The sequence below is a fragment of the Bison bison genome, unplaced genomic scaffold (genome assembly GCF_000754665.1).
Source record: "Bison bison bison isolate TAMUID 2011002044 unplaced genomic scaffold, Bison_UMD1.0 scf7180017863957, whole genome shotgun sequence".
Taxonomy (NCBI): domain Eukaryota; kingdom Metazoa; phylum Chordata; class Mammalia; order Artiodactyla; family Bovidae; genus Bison; species Bison bison.
Genome location: NW_011494529.1, coordinates 1,098,714 through 1,114,111, shown reverse-complemented (window position 1 = coordinate 1,114,111; position 15,398 = coordinate 1,098,714). Strand labels below are relative to the sequence as shown.

The 15,398-nt window shown below is 36.3% G+C and overlaps 1 protein-coding gene across 1 annotated transcript in view; it reads right to left on the bottom strand.

The window, feature by feature from the left end:
- DOCK7 (dedicator of cytokinesis 7) overlaps positions 1-15,398 on the bottom strand; it is a 166,018-nt gene that overhangs the window by 122,134 nt on the left and 28,486 nt on the right. The window contains exons 12-14 of the mRNA XM_010833923.1: positions 14,834-14,976; positions 10,881-10,974; positions 9,319-9,481 (exon numbers count right to left, since the gene is read on the bottom strand). Coding sequence (XP_010832225.1) covers positions 9,319-9,481; positions 10,881-10,974; positions 14,834-14,976 — 400 coding nt within the window. The remainder of the gene's footprint in view (positions 1-9,318; positions 9,482-10,880; positions 10,975-14,833; positions 14,977-15,398) is intronic.

The window sequence follows — 15,398 nt, the reverse complement described above, 5'->3', positions numbered from 1 at the left end:
ATAACTACTAAGTCATACTGACTTTAAATATCAAGTATCATTGTACCTTATTTGTTGACTTGTCTGGACTCTATACATATTTTAACTCCTGAAAGTGAAAGTCGCTCAGTCATGTCCCACTCTTTGCGACCTTATGGACTACACAGTCCATGGAATTCTCCAGGCCAGAATTCTACAGAGGGTAGCTGTTCCCTTCTCCAAAGGATCTTCCCAACCCAGGGATGGAACCCAGGCCTTCCTCACTGCAGGTGGGTTCTTTACCAGCTGAGCCACCAGGGAAGCCCAAGAATACTGGAGTGGGTATCCCTTCTCCAGCAGATCTTCCCAACTCAGAAATCAAACCAGGGTCTCCCACATTGCATATTGTCTGGACTCTATACATATTATAACTCCTAATGTTGTGAAAAACAAATAATTTCAAGGTGATCTTGTCAAAATACAGTAAGGAAGAATGTGTTTGTGACATCAAATTAAAGTTTAATAATTTATTTCCCTTGGACACAGTGTAAGTCTAATACTAATTTGGAGGTTTTCAAAGAGAATTAAGAATCATAAAAAGTTACTGAATGATTAAACAAACAGTCTGAGGAATGTTAACATTTCCAAATTCATTAAAGACTCAGTCCTCTAAATTACAAACATTTACATTCTTGTAGTTTTTTATTGACATCTAATAGGAGTATGATTGTACTACTTCTAATTTAAATAAATTCTAAATACTTAAGGATAATTAGAGGATATTCTGACCGTAATATCTTTTGTCAGTATTTATTTTTTTTAAGTTTCTAAAGAAACCATCAAAGAGAAATAAAATCTTGAATTAAATTCAATTTTTAAAGACTAATTTTTTTAAAAAAAGAAAAAAAGGATAGTGCCGAATTTCTGTCATCATTGTCACTCAGTCACCCAGTCATGTCCAGCTCTTTGCAACCCCATCGACTGCAGCACGCCAGGGTTTCCTGTCCTTCACCATCGCCCAGAGCTTGCTCAATGTCATGTCCATTGAGTCAGCGATGCCATCCAACTATCTCATCCTCTTGTCATCCCCTTTTCCTCCTGCCTTCAATCTTTCCCATCATCGGGGTCTTTTCTAATGAGTGGGCTCTTCCCATTAGGTGGCATAAGGATTGAAGCTTCAGGATCAGCATTAGTCCTTCCAATGAATATTCACATTTCCTATAGGATGGACTGGTTTGATCTCCTTGCTGTCCAAGGGACTCTTAAAAGAGAGTCTTCACCAACACCACAGTTCAAAATCATCAATTCTTTGGCATTCAGTCTTCTTTATGGTCCAACTCTCACATGCATACATAACTACTGGAAAAACCATAACTTTGACAGGACAGACCTTTGTTGACAAAGTAATGTCCCTGCTTTTTAACATGCCATCTAGATCGGTCATAGCTTTTCTTCCAAGGAGCAAGGGTCTTTCGATTTCATGGCTGCAATCACCATCTGCTGTGATTCTGGAGCCCAAGAAAATAGTCTTTCACTGTTTTCATTGTTTCCCCATCTATTTGCCATAAAGTGATGAGACTGGCTGCCATGATCTTCATTTTCTGAATGTTGAGTTTTAATCCAGCTTTTCACTCTCCTCTTTCACCTTCATCAAGAGGCTCTTCAGTTCCTCTTCACTTTCTGCCATAAGGGTGGTATCATCTGCATATCTGACGCTATTGATATTTCCTCCCAGCAATCTTGAGTCCAGCTTGTGCTTCATCCAGGCTGGCATTTTGCATGACGTACTCTGCATATAAGTTAAATAAGCAGGGTGACAATATACAGCCTTGACGTACTCCTTTCCCATTCTGAACAAGTTGCTTCTTGACTTACATACAGGTTTCTCAGGAGCAGGTAAGGTGATCTGATATTCCCATCTCTAAAAATTTTCCAGAGTTGTTGTGTCCAAGTAATGTAGTGACTCACATTACTCAATAAGTATTCACCATTAGGTATTTTAAATTGTTCAATATATATTTTTAGTATATGACACATTCAAATATTTATGATTTATGTGGATCCTACACAAATATTTTGTTCCAAAACATACAAAGAAATAAAGGCAGGAAATAGTTTTCATTTTCAGAACCACATTCAAGCTGTCAAAATTGACCTTTGAAAGCAAAAGTGCCAAAATGGCCTTTTTTTCCCCCAAAAAGTAGGAAGCTTTCAAATGTAAAATAATGTTATTTAATATAACAATTTTTTCTCAGTTTTCCAATTTTTAAAAATTCTCACATAATGTGCTGCATTTTGTTTCTTTCAGGCATACTGAGTTTTTCCCTGCGTATAAAGCTCCGATTGAGAGAGAATTCTGTTAGAGAAAGGATTTTTTTCTTTATGCTTCACAAAATTATGTCCTCAATCCTCACTAATTTGCCGAAAGGGTTCTAATTGCACCACTAACACAACTGTCGAATCCAGTGACCTCTGAGTCCACATTCCCTTTGATTTCTTTACTATTTACTAATAACAATATTCTCTTCTCAAACTTGACCTTCAGCTAGTTTGCTTCCACAGTACTACTACTCTCCATGTTTGCTTTTGTTTCTGGCTGAGCCAGCGCAGCATGCAGATTCTGCACTTCCTCTGCAGTAGAAATGCAGTCCTAACCACTGGACTGACAGGCAAGTCCCTGAGTCCATCTTTAATGCCCTATTTCTTCCTAGTATTTAGCACTGTGGACCCATGTAAAATATTCAAACATCTACTCGGACCTCAGAAATTCTATCTACTCTCATGGATTCATTTATTTTCCATGGATAAATTTCCCAAATCTACGTATCTCTCTCTCCAGTTCCCCTTCTTCCACTGCCACCTGCCATTTCTCCTTTTCATATCCTATAGCCTCTTCAAACTCAACTTACAAACAACAAATCCATCAAAACCTTACTGCCTCTGCTGGTCTTCCCTTTTACTTTTTCACATTCTCCTCATTTCTTTATATACCTTAAATGGCACTACCATACTTCCAGAGGATTCACAAGACTCCCAAAGGGTACTAAGAACCCCAGTTCTAAAGGAAGATCTATCATCATATGATAACTTAGTTTAAGAAAAATTAACTACATGGCTCTCAAGTCATAATATAAGTGGTACAGTCTTCCTGTGCTACTTGAAGTATATACAGGACCTTACCAAGCAGAAAGGTTTAGGGAGGCATTCTAGAAAAATGAAATGGCATTAGGAAAGTATACAGTGGGGTTTTGAAATAAATAATTTTGATTAGAGCCGAGGGTTTGTGTTGGGCAGGAAATGGATAAACAAGTATTCTGGGGTCTGGTTTTAGAAACCCTGAACACCTGGAAGAGATCTGAATCTTACTTTGTAGGCTTATGCGCCTCTAATTGGGGTACACATTCTTATGAGGGCACAGCTAAATGACAAATGCAAGCCCATGGGATTAACATGACACATCTCCCAGGAATATCACTTTTTTGTTTTAGGGAGGAAATAACTATTTTTATATGAAGTGGATTTATGAAGTAGAAAACATAATTCATGTGCAATTTTAAGGCACGATTCTTAGATTTAAGATAAAATCCTAATAAGATTCTAATATCTCTCTCTTTCTCCCTGGCCTTTCACTTCTCTTCATTCCTCAGCTATTTGTAAAGCCTCCTCAGACAACCTTTTTTGTTGTCTTTGCATTCTTGCATTTCTTTTCCTTTGGGATGGTTTTGGTCACTGCCTCCTGTGACGCTTCTGAATTCAGTGCTGGAGACTGCAAGGAGATCAAACCAGTCAATCCTAAAGGAAATCAACACTTCATTGGAAGGACTGATGCTGAAGATGAAGTTCCAATACTTTGGCCACCTAATGCAAGGAGATAACTCATTTGGAAAAGACCCCGCTGCTGGGAAAGATTGAAGGCAAAAGGAGAAGAGGACAGCAGAGAATGAGGTGGTTAGACAGCATCACCAACTCAACAGACATGAATTTGAGCAAACTGTAGGAGATACTGAAGGACAGGGAAGCCTGGCGTGCTGCAGTCCGTGGAGTCACAAAGAATCAGACATGACTAAGCAACTGAACCACAACAAAGCAAAAATAATCTCACTTCTTTCACAAATATCCTAGTAAATGGAGGCTTTTCTCTGAAACCTTGCAGCATCACTATCTGGACCCCTTCAACTGGCACTTAGCAATTAAAGACAGAAAAATAAATCTGGCAAATTATAAAACTAAAATAGTGAAAAACAGCAGCAAAAATCCCAAGAGCACCAAAGATAGCTTATTTACTTGCTTTTAGTGAATTACTACAAAATGTCTATATCAAGAGATTACACTGAACTAGTATAAATTTTACCGAGAGCAAGTATATACATTTCTTGTGTCAGGGTTACTTACTGTAGTATAATCTATTTACACATTGTCAATCTAGTATCAGCATGTTTTCATGCTTGTACTTTTTCTTCCTAATAGCATAACTCACAGTAATTGATTAACTTATTCATTAATTAAAAATGCATTCATGAATCAGTATTTATTGTGTATCTAATTACTTCCTTATAAAGCCTGTTACAAATATATTGTTACATATTCCACATTCTGTTAGAATAATCAAATGTCTTTTTTTTCCCATAAGAACCACAAGCACTGTACTTATGCATTTACTACTAAGTGATCATCCAACATAGTTCTGAAAATGGAAAAGAAAGTAACCAAATGTTGGCCCTTTTATCAAAGTCCAAAGTGTTTTCATGGCAAATCAAACAGGGCAAAATTACTCAACTGGTGTGAAATGTGCAGTTCAAGGTCATGAAAATAAGACTAACAATCTCCCTAGTAAGCCTGGAAAATCCCATGGGCGGAGGAGCCTGGTAGGCTGCAGTCCATGGGGTCGCTAAGAGTTGGACACGACTGAGCGACTTCACTTTCACTTTTCACTTTCATGCACTGGAGAAGGAAATGGCAACCCACTCCAGTGTTCTTGCCTGGAGAATCCCAGAGATGGGGGAGCCTGGTGGCTGCCGTCTGTGGGATCACACAGAGTCGGACACGACTGAAGTGACTTAGCAGCAGCAGTAAGCCTTTACAAAATGGGGTTTCAATGACATTTTAGAAAATATAAAATCAAGGATTCCATCTCAAACATAAAAACTGTTTTTCTAAATTCATATGTGTAATCCCAAGGACAATCATATGTCTAACAACATGATTATGTTTATTTGACAAAGCAATAACCTACAACCTAAAAGATTTAAGGCTCTGTTTATCTTTAAATAAGCAACTAAGCCTAACACTAATGACTAACTTTTATCGAGCATTTAATATGTGCCAGGTACTTTCCAACACCTTAATCCAGGGAGATACTGAAGGCTCTCAGTATAATGAGTAAACCAAGAACAAAAAATACATCGGAAATAAGAACTCCATTGCAAAACAAATGCAAACAGAATTTCTAGGAAAATGGTGCCAACAGGCTCCAAGACAACAACTCTACAGTAAGCCAAGTGAGCCTTGAAAACTTCCCCTGCCATACTAACATGTAATTTAGTTGCAAAGAGACTAAGGAAGGTACAAAAGAGGAAATAATCTGATGGGTTTTACTGTATTGCAAGAAGCTTTACAGAGATGACAAGTATTTTTTTTCAAGGTTTATGCAAGTATATGTATTTTTTTAAGGAAGAGGATATCAGAGTTAAATCTTCACCTTCTATAGCAATCAGTAGGTATTTTACATTGAAAGAGAATCAAGAAATAGCGGCATGAACATGTTATTTAAAAACAAGGAGTAAAGCAACAAAAGAAGGAGCAAAAATGGACAGACCATAAAGTCACTACTGACTATAGTGACTGACAATAAAGATTAGACATCAAGGTAGGGAAAGGATGGTTAGAACAAGATGAAGGACCTCTGTTTTTAACTTTAAGCCTTATGGCACAAAGTGAACTCTAAGTACACTCATATCATTTGTTTAAAATCTATATATGTAAATAAATTTTAAAAGATAAATAGAAAAATGAAAGAAAAGATCCTTCAAAGTCCCCAGTTTTCATTTCCCCTGTCTCTGAAATATCCAAGTAGAAGAAAGATAGATACACACAAGTTAGGAATGTTCTGCGTAAGAGTCATATACTAGATAAGAGATAGGGTTGATAACATCTAAGTTGTTCAATACCAACCATGGCTCACTTCTTTATTCCATGTTCTTTTAAGTAGTCATATATATATACACATATATCTATATATATATAATAAAATATATATAAAATTTATAGGCTGGATGAAGCACAAGCTGGAATCACGATTGCCGGGAGAAATATCAATAACCTCAGCTATGCAGATGACACCACCATTATGGCAGACAGTGAAGAACTACTAAAGAGCCTCTTGATGAAAGTGAAAGAGGAGAGTGAAAGAGTTGACTTAAAACTCAACATTCAGAAATCTAAGATCATGGCATCTGGTCCCATCACTTCATGGCAAATAGATGGGGAAACAGTGGAAACAGTGACAGACTTTATTTTGGGGGGCTTCAAAATCACTGCAGATGGTGACTGCAGCCATGAAATTAAAAGACGCTTGTTCCTTGGAAGAAAAGTTATGACAAATCTAGACAGCATATTAAAAAGCAGAGACATTACTTTGCCAACAAAGGTCTGTTTAGTCAAAGCTATGGTTTTTCCAGTAGTCATGTATGGATGTGAGGGTTGGACTATAAAGAAGGCTAAGTGCCAAAGAATTGATGCTTTTGAACTGTGGTGTTGGAGAAGACTTTTGAGAGTCCCTTGGACTGCAAGGAGTTCCAACCAGTCCATCCTAAAGAAGATCAGTCCTGAATATTCACTGGAAGGACTGATGCTGAAGCTGAAACTCCAATACTTCGGCCACCTGATGCAAATAACTGACTCATCTGAAAAGACCCTGATGCTGGGAAAGACTGAAGGCAGGAGGAAAAGGGAACGACAGAGGATGAGATGGTTGGATGGCATCACTGACTCAACGGACATGAATTTGAGTAAACTCCAGGAGTTGGCGGTGGACAGGGAGACCTGGTGTGCTGCAGTCCATGGGGTCACAAAGAGTCAGACACGACTGAGCAACTGAACTGAACTGAACTGAAAACTTACAGGAGAATATTTGTATCACCTGTTTCTTTTTTTTTTAACCTGTTTTTTTTTTCTTTTACACATGTTTCTTTTAAAAGTAGTATATATTTCATTTACCTTATATTCCAGGAGTTCTACTCGCATTAAATGCCAATCACCTGCAATAGTTTGTGCTCTATACCCTCACAAAAGAAGACAGGTATTATCATCCCCACATTTGATAATAAAACTGAGTGCCAATAAACTAAGTCATTTGTTCTAAGCTACTAAACAGTAAACAGTGGAGTCAGATATCGTACCCATACCTGTGCGACTCTAAATCCCATTCATAACACTATATAGTGTCATGTTTCTTAACACATTTAATAAGTATTACTGTGTACTCTCCACGTGCTAGCACACTATTCTATATGCCGGAGATAAAGTGGTAAACAAAACAGACAAGCCCTTGCCCTTTACAGTAATTACATTCATATAACAACTCAATACATATTGTAATGCCAGATAATGATAAATATAAGGAAGGGTAAAAGCTGGAGGAGAGAAGCAATGGATCTTTTAGGTAGGGTGATGAAAATGACCTTTAAGTAGATAGATATATGACTGAATAAGGAATCAAGTCATGTGACGATTTGGAGAAAAACACAACAGGCAAAGAGAAGGAAAAAATAAAAAAATCTTGGGCAGAATTTTGTTTATTCAAGGATGAACAAAAAGGCCATTGAGGCTAAAATGAGCAAGGTAGAGATTAGTAGGATATGAAGTTAGAGAAAGGCAAGAGCTAGATCATATAGTCTTATAGTCTTCATTATTTTTCTGCTTAAAATAGAAGACATTAGAGGACTTTAAGACACAGGACCAAATGATCTGATTTATATCTTTTAAAAATCTCTCTGACTACAATGTTGAGAACTGACTGAAGCATGGGTAGAAGTAAGAAGATCAAATTTAAAAATGTACACAAAATTCTAGATCAGCAGCCATCCAGTATTCTAGTATCTAGTTCTATTGATTATCAACCATTTGAAATGCAGTGCATCTGAACTGAAACATGCTTTTAGTGTAAAATACACACCAGATTTTGAAGATAAAGGAGAGAAAAAAACCAAAAGAATTTTTGACATTTACTATATGGTATAATGATACTATCTTAGATATACTGGATTAAATAACCTAAGATTACAATTAATTTCACTTGTTTATTGTTTTAATGTAGAAACTATAAAACTGAAAATTACAAATGTGGCTCCCATTATATTTCTGTTTGACAGTGCTGATCTGGATGGTGACAAGTAGAATTTCAAACGTGGAGGAGGTAAGGAGCATTAGATTTGGGATTCATTTTGAAGCAGAGCCTACAAAACTTCTTGGAGGAGTAAATGTAAGGAATACAAAAAAAGAGAAATCATTTTGATTCCAAACACTTTGTCTCAGCAATTGGGTAAATGGTGATGAAATATACTAAAGTGAGGAAGCTGAGGCAGAAACTTGTGTCGGAGGTGCCCTGCTGGATATCCCAACAGACATGTCAAGTCCTGGTCTCAGCATTCACAAACAAAGGGAGCCTCATTCATACAGAGAACATATAAATGGTACCCCTGGAGTTATGCAGCGTTCAGTCTAGAATCCTATCCAACAATCTTATGTCGAGTATTCTGAGTAATACAGAAAGTGAAAGTGAAAGTGAAGTTATTCAGTTGTGTCTGACTCTTTGCAACCCCATGGACTGTAGCCTACTAGGCTCCTCAGTCCACGGAATTTTCCAGGCAAGAGTACTGGAGTGGATTTCCTTCTCCAGGGGATCTTATAATATAGAATCACACCAAATACTGTTGATTATTATTAGAACATAGTACAGGTACATACATTTAATTCATGTGTAATGTTAGATTCTGCTAATAAGAACGTCTGAGGAAATACAGTAACTACAAGTTCAAATGTTTTAACCTAGCAACCCACAATTCACATGTTAGCTCCAACACAGTTAGGTATGAACTCTCTATCCCTCAGTTTACTCACTTCTAAAATGAAGGTAATACCTACCTCAAGTTATAAGGATTAAATAAGATATAGTATGTAAGGTAATTAACATACCTATTACACAGTAAGAGCTAAATGCATTACAGCTATTAGCAAAATCATGAAGTAAGAAATGAAATAAGTAGCAAAGCTGCAAAGGATTTTGCAAGACTTTCATTCTATATTAATATTAGAATATACAGTACCTTACTTCAGGAATTCTCCAAAATTAAAATGTGTTACCTGTAAGTAGTGTTTGGAACATAGACATCCCTTGCAGGAAACTCCAAAATTTCTCTAGTAGGTCTAACTCTACTGTCAGGGTAAGGCTTCACTTGAAGCAGCTCTGGGGTCAGGCAGTAAAGGGGATTTTCAGGTGCAGGAGAAATGTCTATCTTCAGCTGAGCTGCATACAAAAAATACATTATAAAAACAATGTAAACATGTCATACAGAGTGAAGTAATTCGGAAGAAGAAAAACAAGTATCCTGTATTAATGCATGTGTATGGAATCTAGAAAGATGGTAATAGATGAGCCTGTTTGCAGGGCAGGAACAGACATGCAGTCATAGAGAACAGACATGTGACGTGGAAGAGGCGGTAGGGAAGGAGAGGGTGAAACGAACTGAGAGAACTGAACTGACATATACTCCCTTGTGTAAACACACAGTGGGAACCTGCTACTAACACTGAGAACTCAGCCCGGTGCTCCGTGATGGTGGCGGTCAGGGGGAAGGAGGCTCAAAAGGGCGGGGACAGACACACACACAGCTGATTCACACTGTTGTACAGGAGACGCTAACACAACACTGTAAAGCAATTATACTCCAATAAAAAATTTTAAATAAAATAAAAAATATAATAAATAACCTCACACAAGTATTTTTGGAAGGACTTAAATCCTATTTCTTCAAGAAGCCTGGAAAGAAATCAAAACTGCTATCACCTCAGAACTCTGAATTATTTCATCATATCAAATCTCAAACTACTAATGCAGACATAAAAAGATAAAATAATAAATGCTTAATGAATGAATGAATGGAAAGGAAGAGGCAAAGGAGAAGAAAAAGAACACAGGAATCTTACAGGGAAACAAGCCAACATTTCAAAGATTAAATGATTTAGCTTAAACTTTTGCGCTCATGCTCAGTCATGTCCAACTCTTAAGAGACCCTAGGGACTATAGCCCTCCAGCTCTGTCCATGGGATTCTCCAAGCAAGAATACTGGAGTGGGTTGCCATGCCCACCTCCAGGGGGTCTTCCCAACGCAGGGATCAAACCCGCATCTCCTGTGTCTCCTGCATTACCACTGGGCCACAGGAGAAGTGCCAGTTTAAACGAAACTTGGTTGCTGTTCACTCGCTCAGTCATGTCTGACTCTTTGCGACCCCATGGACCACAGAACGCCAGGCTTCCCTGTCCTTCACCATCTCCCAGAGTTTGCTCAAACTTGGTAGACTTCAAAATAGTTTTACTCTGGAATAGTTTGCTCTGATCACAATAGAAACCTATTTGTGAGTATCTATCATTACATGTTATTTTTTTTCCCTCTAGAAAATAATTTTAAGCCACATATTATTCATTATTCTCCTTTCAGTACTCAAACTATCAAAGGTACTGAATCCTGTATCCAAACTGTTAGACTACATGAGAGCAGAACAGTAAAATGAAGAAGACTGACAGGGATTAAGCACAGAAAGACATACAGGTCAGATATGAGAAAAATTAACACATTATTACAAAAAATACAATTTTTAATGATGATAATAGCTGTCATCATGTCTACACAAAAATGTTTAAATACCCGTAATAGGTCTTAGTCGCCGTAAAACAGAAGATGGCCTTCTCATATCAGCAAGGAACTTGTACAGATCTTCATCACTTAAGCGATCTCCTTCCTAATATTAAAAATAGAAGAAAAAGTATTTGATCAAAAAAATATAGTACACTGAAAATAAATTTCTATTGCCTGTTAATTAATCCTGCCCCTCTTCCTTCAACTTAGTCTGAATGAAAAGTTAAATTAACACAATTATGATTAAAAATAAATATGCTAAATTATTTTCTTCTTTCTATGCTTTTAAATTATATTAAGCTATAATATTGCTATCTATGTTTTAGCTTTATAGATTTATTTACAGCTCATTATCTATGTTTATAAGGTACTACAGGGCATTCTAAAATATAGAAAAATCAATGCAAGTTAGAAGCAGATGAAGAAATGAATGTAGACAGAAAAGACATACATATGTATACATATACACATATATATCTAAATGACAGTCTTTAAATTTGTTCCACTTGCATTTTCATTTGTCTTTGCAACTTTATATTGCCAAAATATAAAAGCAAAATACAGAGCATTGGCTAAATTTGAAAATGAAAAGAAAAAAAGAACAACAAAAAACTACCCTTAAAAAAACCATAACTATCCTGATAATATGACTAAAAAGAAAACTCCAAAAGGACCTCAATCAATGGGAAGACACACACAAAAAACAAGACCAGGTCTAATTAACAAAGAATTTCCAATTTATTGTAATTTTTTTCTTACAGTTAAAATAGGCAGTGATTGACTTTTTTCTTTTATTTAACAGTCTTTAGATTTTATTAATCCAAACCTTCTGCATTTGACATCTTATTTTTTTTAATCCATAGTTCATATAGTATCTTTTTATCTTATTTGGTAATAAATATATTTAAGGCTCCTTTATTACTGTGAGTTCACCTTGAGCCAGATCCCAGTAGTTCACTATTGTATTCTAAGCAGGATACAGAACAGATCTTCTTTTAGCCCATTATTTTAAATAGTGATTTTTACTTTTCAAGCGGTTAGAGATTTTTGTTAATACTTGTATAAATGGTTTTTAGCTTTACTGAGTTATAGTTAGAGAATTTGACTTCATGAAGATTTTTTCAGTGACCGAATATATGACTGAACTATTGTAAATGTTCTATCAGTCACTGAAACAGTATATTCTCTCCTTTTGAGTATAGAAATTAATACAGAGCTTTAAATTTAAATGGCCCTTATTTAGAATACATTCAGATTATCTCAAGACTCAGTTATTTCTGTCTACTTAACTTGTTAAACCAACTATATTAATGGCTTCCATTCTTTTTACTCCCTGTTTCCATGCCTTTTGCTGCATGGGACATAATTCCCTTCTCTAGGGTTGGCCATGTGACTTGTTCTAACCAGTAAACAAACATTTTATAGAGACTTGAAAAATGCTTGCAAAAGTAAGCTTGCTTCCTCTCTGGAACTTGTCACTGCCATAAGAACACAACCCAGCTGGCCTGCTAGATGTTAAGAGTGCGCAACATATAAAAAGTCTGAATCATTTCAGTTTTCGCAGCAGAAGTCAGTCTAGATCAACTGACTCTTATCAATCTCCAAACACATGAATAAGCCTAGCTGACACTCATTCCTCCATACTGCATGTTCACTGCTATGTGCTCCTAAAGCAACATATAACTTCTATACCTGTCAACAATAGAACAAATATCCTTATAATGTATGGATTTAATTTTTATTTTTAAATCTTTATGCATTTCTAATCATGTTGGCCTGACACATTTCAAATCTGTACATAAATACTCCTGATAACTATATCAAATCATGGACAGTAATCATTCATCAATTAAAAAAACAAAATGAGAAAAAAAGTTGCCTTCTGTATCTTATTTAGGAGAAACTTATACCTTGAATTCTACTTTATTAAACTTGTAATGTCTGCTTTTTTACTTAATTTGCACTTGCCTGATACACAATATTCAAGCTATTTATAAAAATGCTTATAAAAGTCATACATGTTAAGTTAAAAATTATAGAACTGCATAAAAGTTAAGTGTAAGTGCTTTCCATTTCTCCATATATCCAGAAACCATCATTTTATAAGTTTTTATAATTACTTTGTTCCAGTTTCCAGTTACTAGTCCTCAATAGGGTTGTGTAGATGATGAATGCTCAAAAAATATGTATTGGATAAGTAGGTAGGTGGGTGGATTGATGCTCAGTACATGGTGAATGCTCAAAAAGCATCTGTTGAAATAAGTGGGTGGGTGATTGGATGACTTGCTGATTTGAGATTATAACAGTAGTTCAATAATAAAGTAGGCTGAATTAAACCAAAAAGGAACTGAGTAAATAGTGGCAGAAGTGGAACACCAATTGAAGAAGGAAAAAGAGAAATGTACATCTACTGCCCTCTTTCCACAGCTAAGTTTGGCCTATTACCTCATCCAAGTAACACTATGGCATTTTCTAGATTCTTTCTTGCACTATTACCACAATAAGAAGACCCTTACCACTTCAGACACTTCTCACCGGCTTTGTTTTCCATTTGAGTGTCTCAGAACAGCTGCCTGTGAAGGCTACTGATACATAACTGTGAGAAGGTCTTCAAGTAGGTGCTGCTGCTGCTAAGTCGCTTCAGTCGTGTCTGACTCTGTGCGACCCCATAGAAGGCAGCCCACCAGGGTCCCCCCTCCCTGGGATTCTCCAGGCAAGAACACTGGAGTGGGTTGCCATTTCCTTCTCCAATGCATGAAAGTGAAAAGTGAAAGTGAAGTCGCTCAGTCGTGCCTGACTCTTAGCGACCCCATGGACTGCAGCCTTCCAGGCTCCTCCATCCATGGGATTTTCCAGGCAAGAGTACTGGAGTGGGGTGCCACTGCCATCTCTGTCAAGTAGGTGACTACCTGTCAAATCACAGGTTGTGCTGCCCTAAACACCTTGCCCTCTCAAGTTACAAGGTGTCACTAAGCTAGGATTTTCTCTTCCTATTTACAGTAACACCTCAGAAGGAGAAATTTTGAGACAATACTTAGCCTTTTCCTTTAATCTGCTCCAAAATATATGCATGGTACCCTTCGACAGTTCATCATCACACAAATACAAATTTTTCTCCCATTCTTATTATAGTTCTGGTTGTTTGGTTACTTTAGACAGACTTCCAAAATTTTCTGATCTTAATTCAGAGTACAAAATTCATTTTACATCAAAATCCAGTAGCACATACATCACGTAAGGACATACAGACAGGTATGCACACACGCAAAACTTAAAGGAAAAAAAGCCTACTGAAGCAATACTTAACTTCATGAAGTGCAATGCACTATTAACTTTTTACTCAACTTATTTTTTATTTTTTTAAGTTGGGTGTTATTTACTAAATTTATATTACCATTAATGGATCATGACCAGCATTTGAAAACTACTGATCTGATTCACAAGTTGAAGTACAGAAAATATACTTGCAAAGAACAAAATATCTTTGATCAAGAACTGTTTAGACTTATAAACTCACCTATAAAAAAAATTTTAGCACAAAAATAAACTACTAGAGCCTGAAACTTCTATTCCATATACTATGGATGTGGTATTTCAGGTTAAAAAAACTTGGGTGGTGAGGACAGACATAACCCCACTAAGTTTAACTGACCAAGAAAATTCATAAACCATCAACGCTTAAGACAAGTTAAAATATTAAAATTAAGAAATAGGATACAGATGCAGATGACTGATTCTGAAGCATTACTAGTCAATATCAACATTTAAATAAATATGATAAAACAACACATATAATATTAATTGTTTTTTCTTATAATTTTTATTCTTAATGCTTTTTTAACTTCTTGAAAGCACAATCAATTATATGTACATGTACTACATGGACAATTATGATTTTTCTGGAGTCAAGAAAAATTTATGTACAAGTAGCCCACTAGAATTCCTCCATGACAGAACAATACCTGCTTAAAAAAATTTGTTACTGTGAGAGTAGCAGGTCGAAAGCTGGTCAAGTTACAAGCATCATCTCCACTTGTTGTCCTTTCAAGTGATCTTCTCCCAACAATACTAGAATTCCTCCTCTCGGACCAAGACCCCTTTCGTTCTACCAAGGGAAAAAAGCAAGATATTCATTTCCATGATATTTAAAATGTATCAGCTTTACAAACACAGGAAAATATCCACTAAAGGTGAAAACTGTCCCTGCAGCATACTGATTACAGTAGAAGAATTTAACTTCTGGAGAGATCTGTAAGGAAACATTTCACCTAAATCTTTGGGTTCTCTCTTAAAACTTCTCCAGTGTAAAATAAATCACTACCACGTAAAGATTATGCAAATAACCAAAGATGAGCTATGAAAAGCACACAGAGAGGCACTATATATTTACTAGAAAATGTTCACATAATGCAAATTTTAGTCACCTTACAATGGTCCCACAGTCTCAGCACTTGAGTTTGAAACAGAATTTAAGATAATTTGCATTCAAAGTCTTAGTAAGATAAACTTACTATTCAAAACCAATAG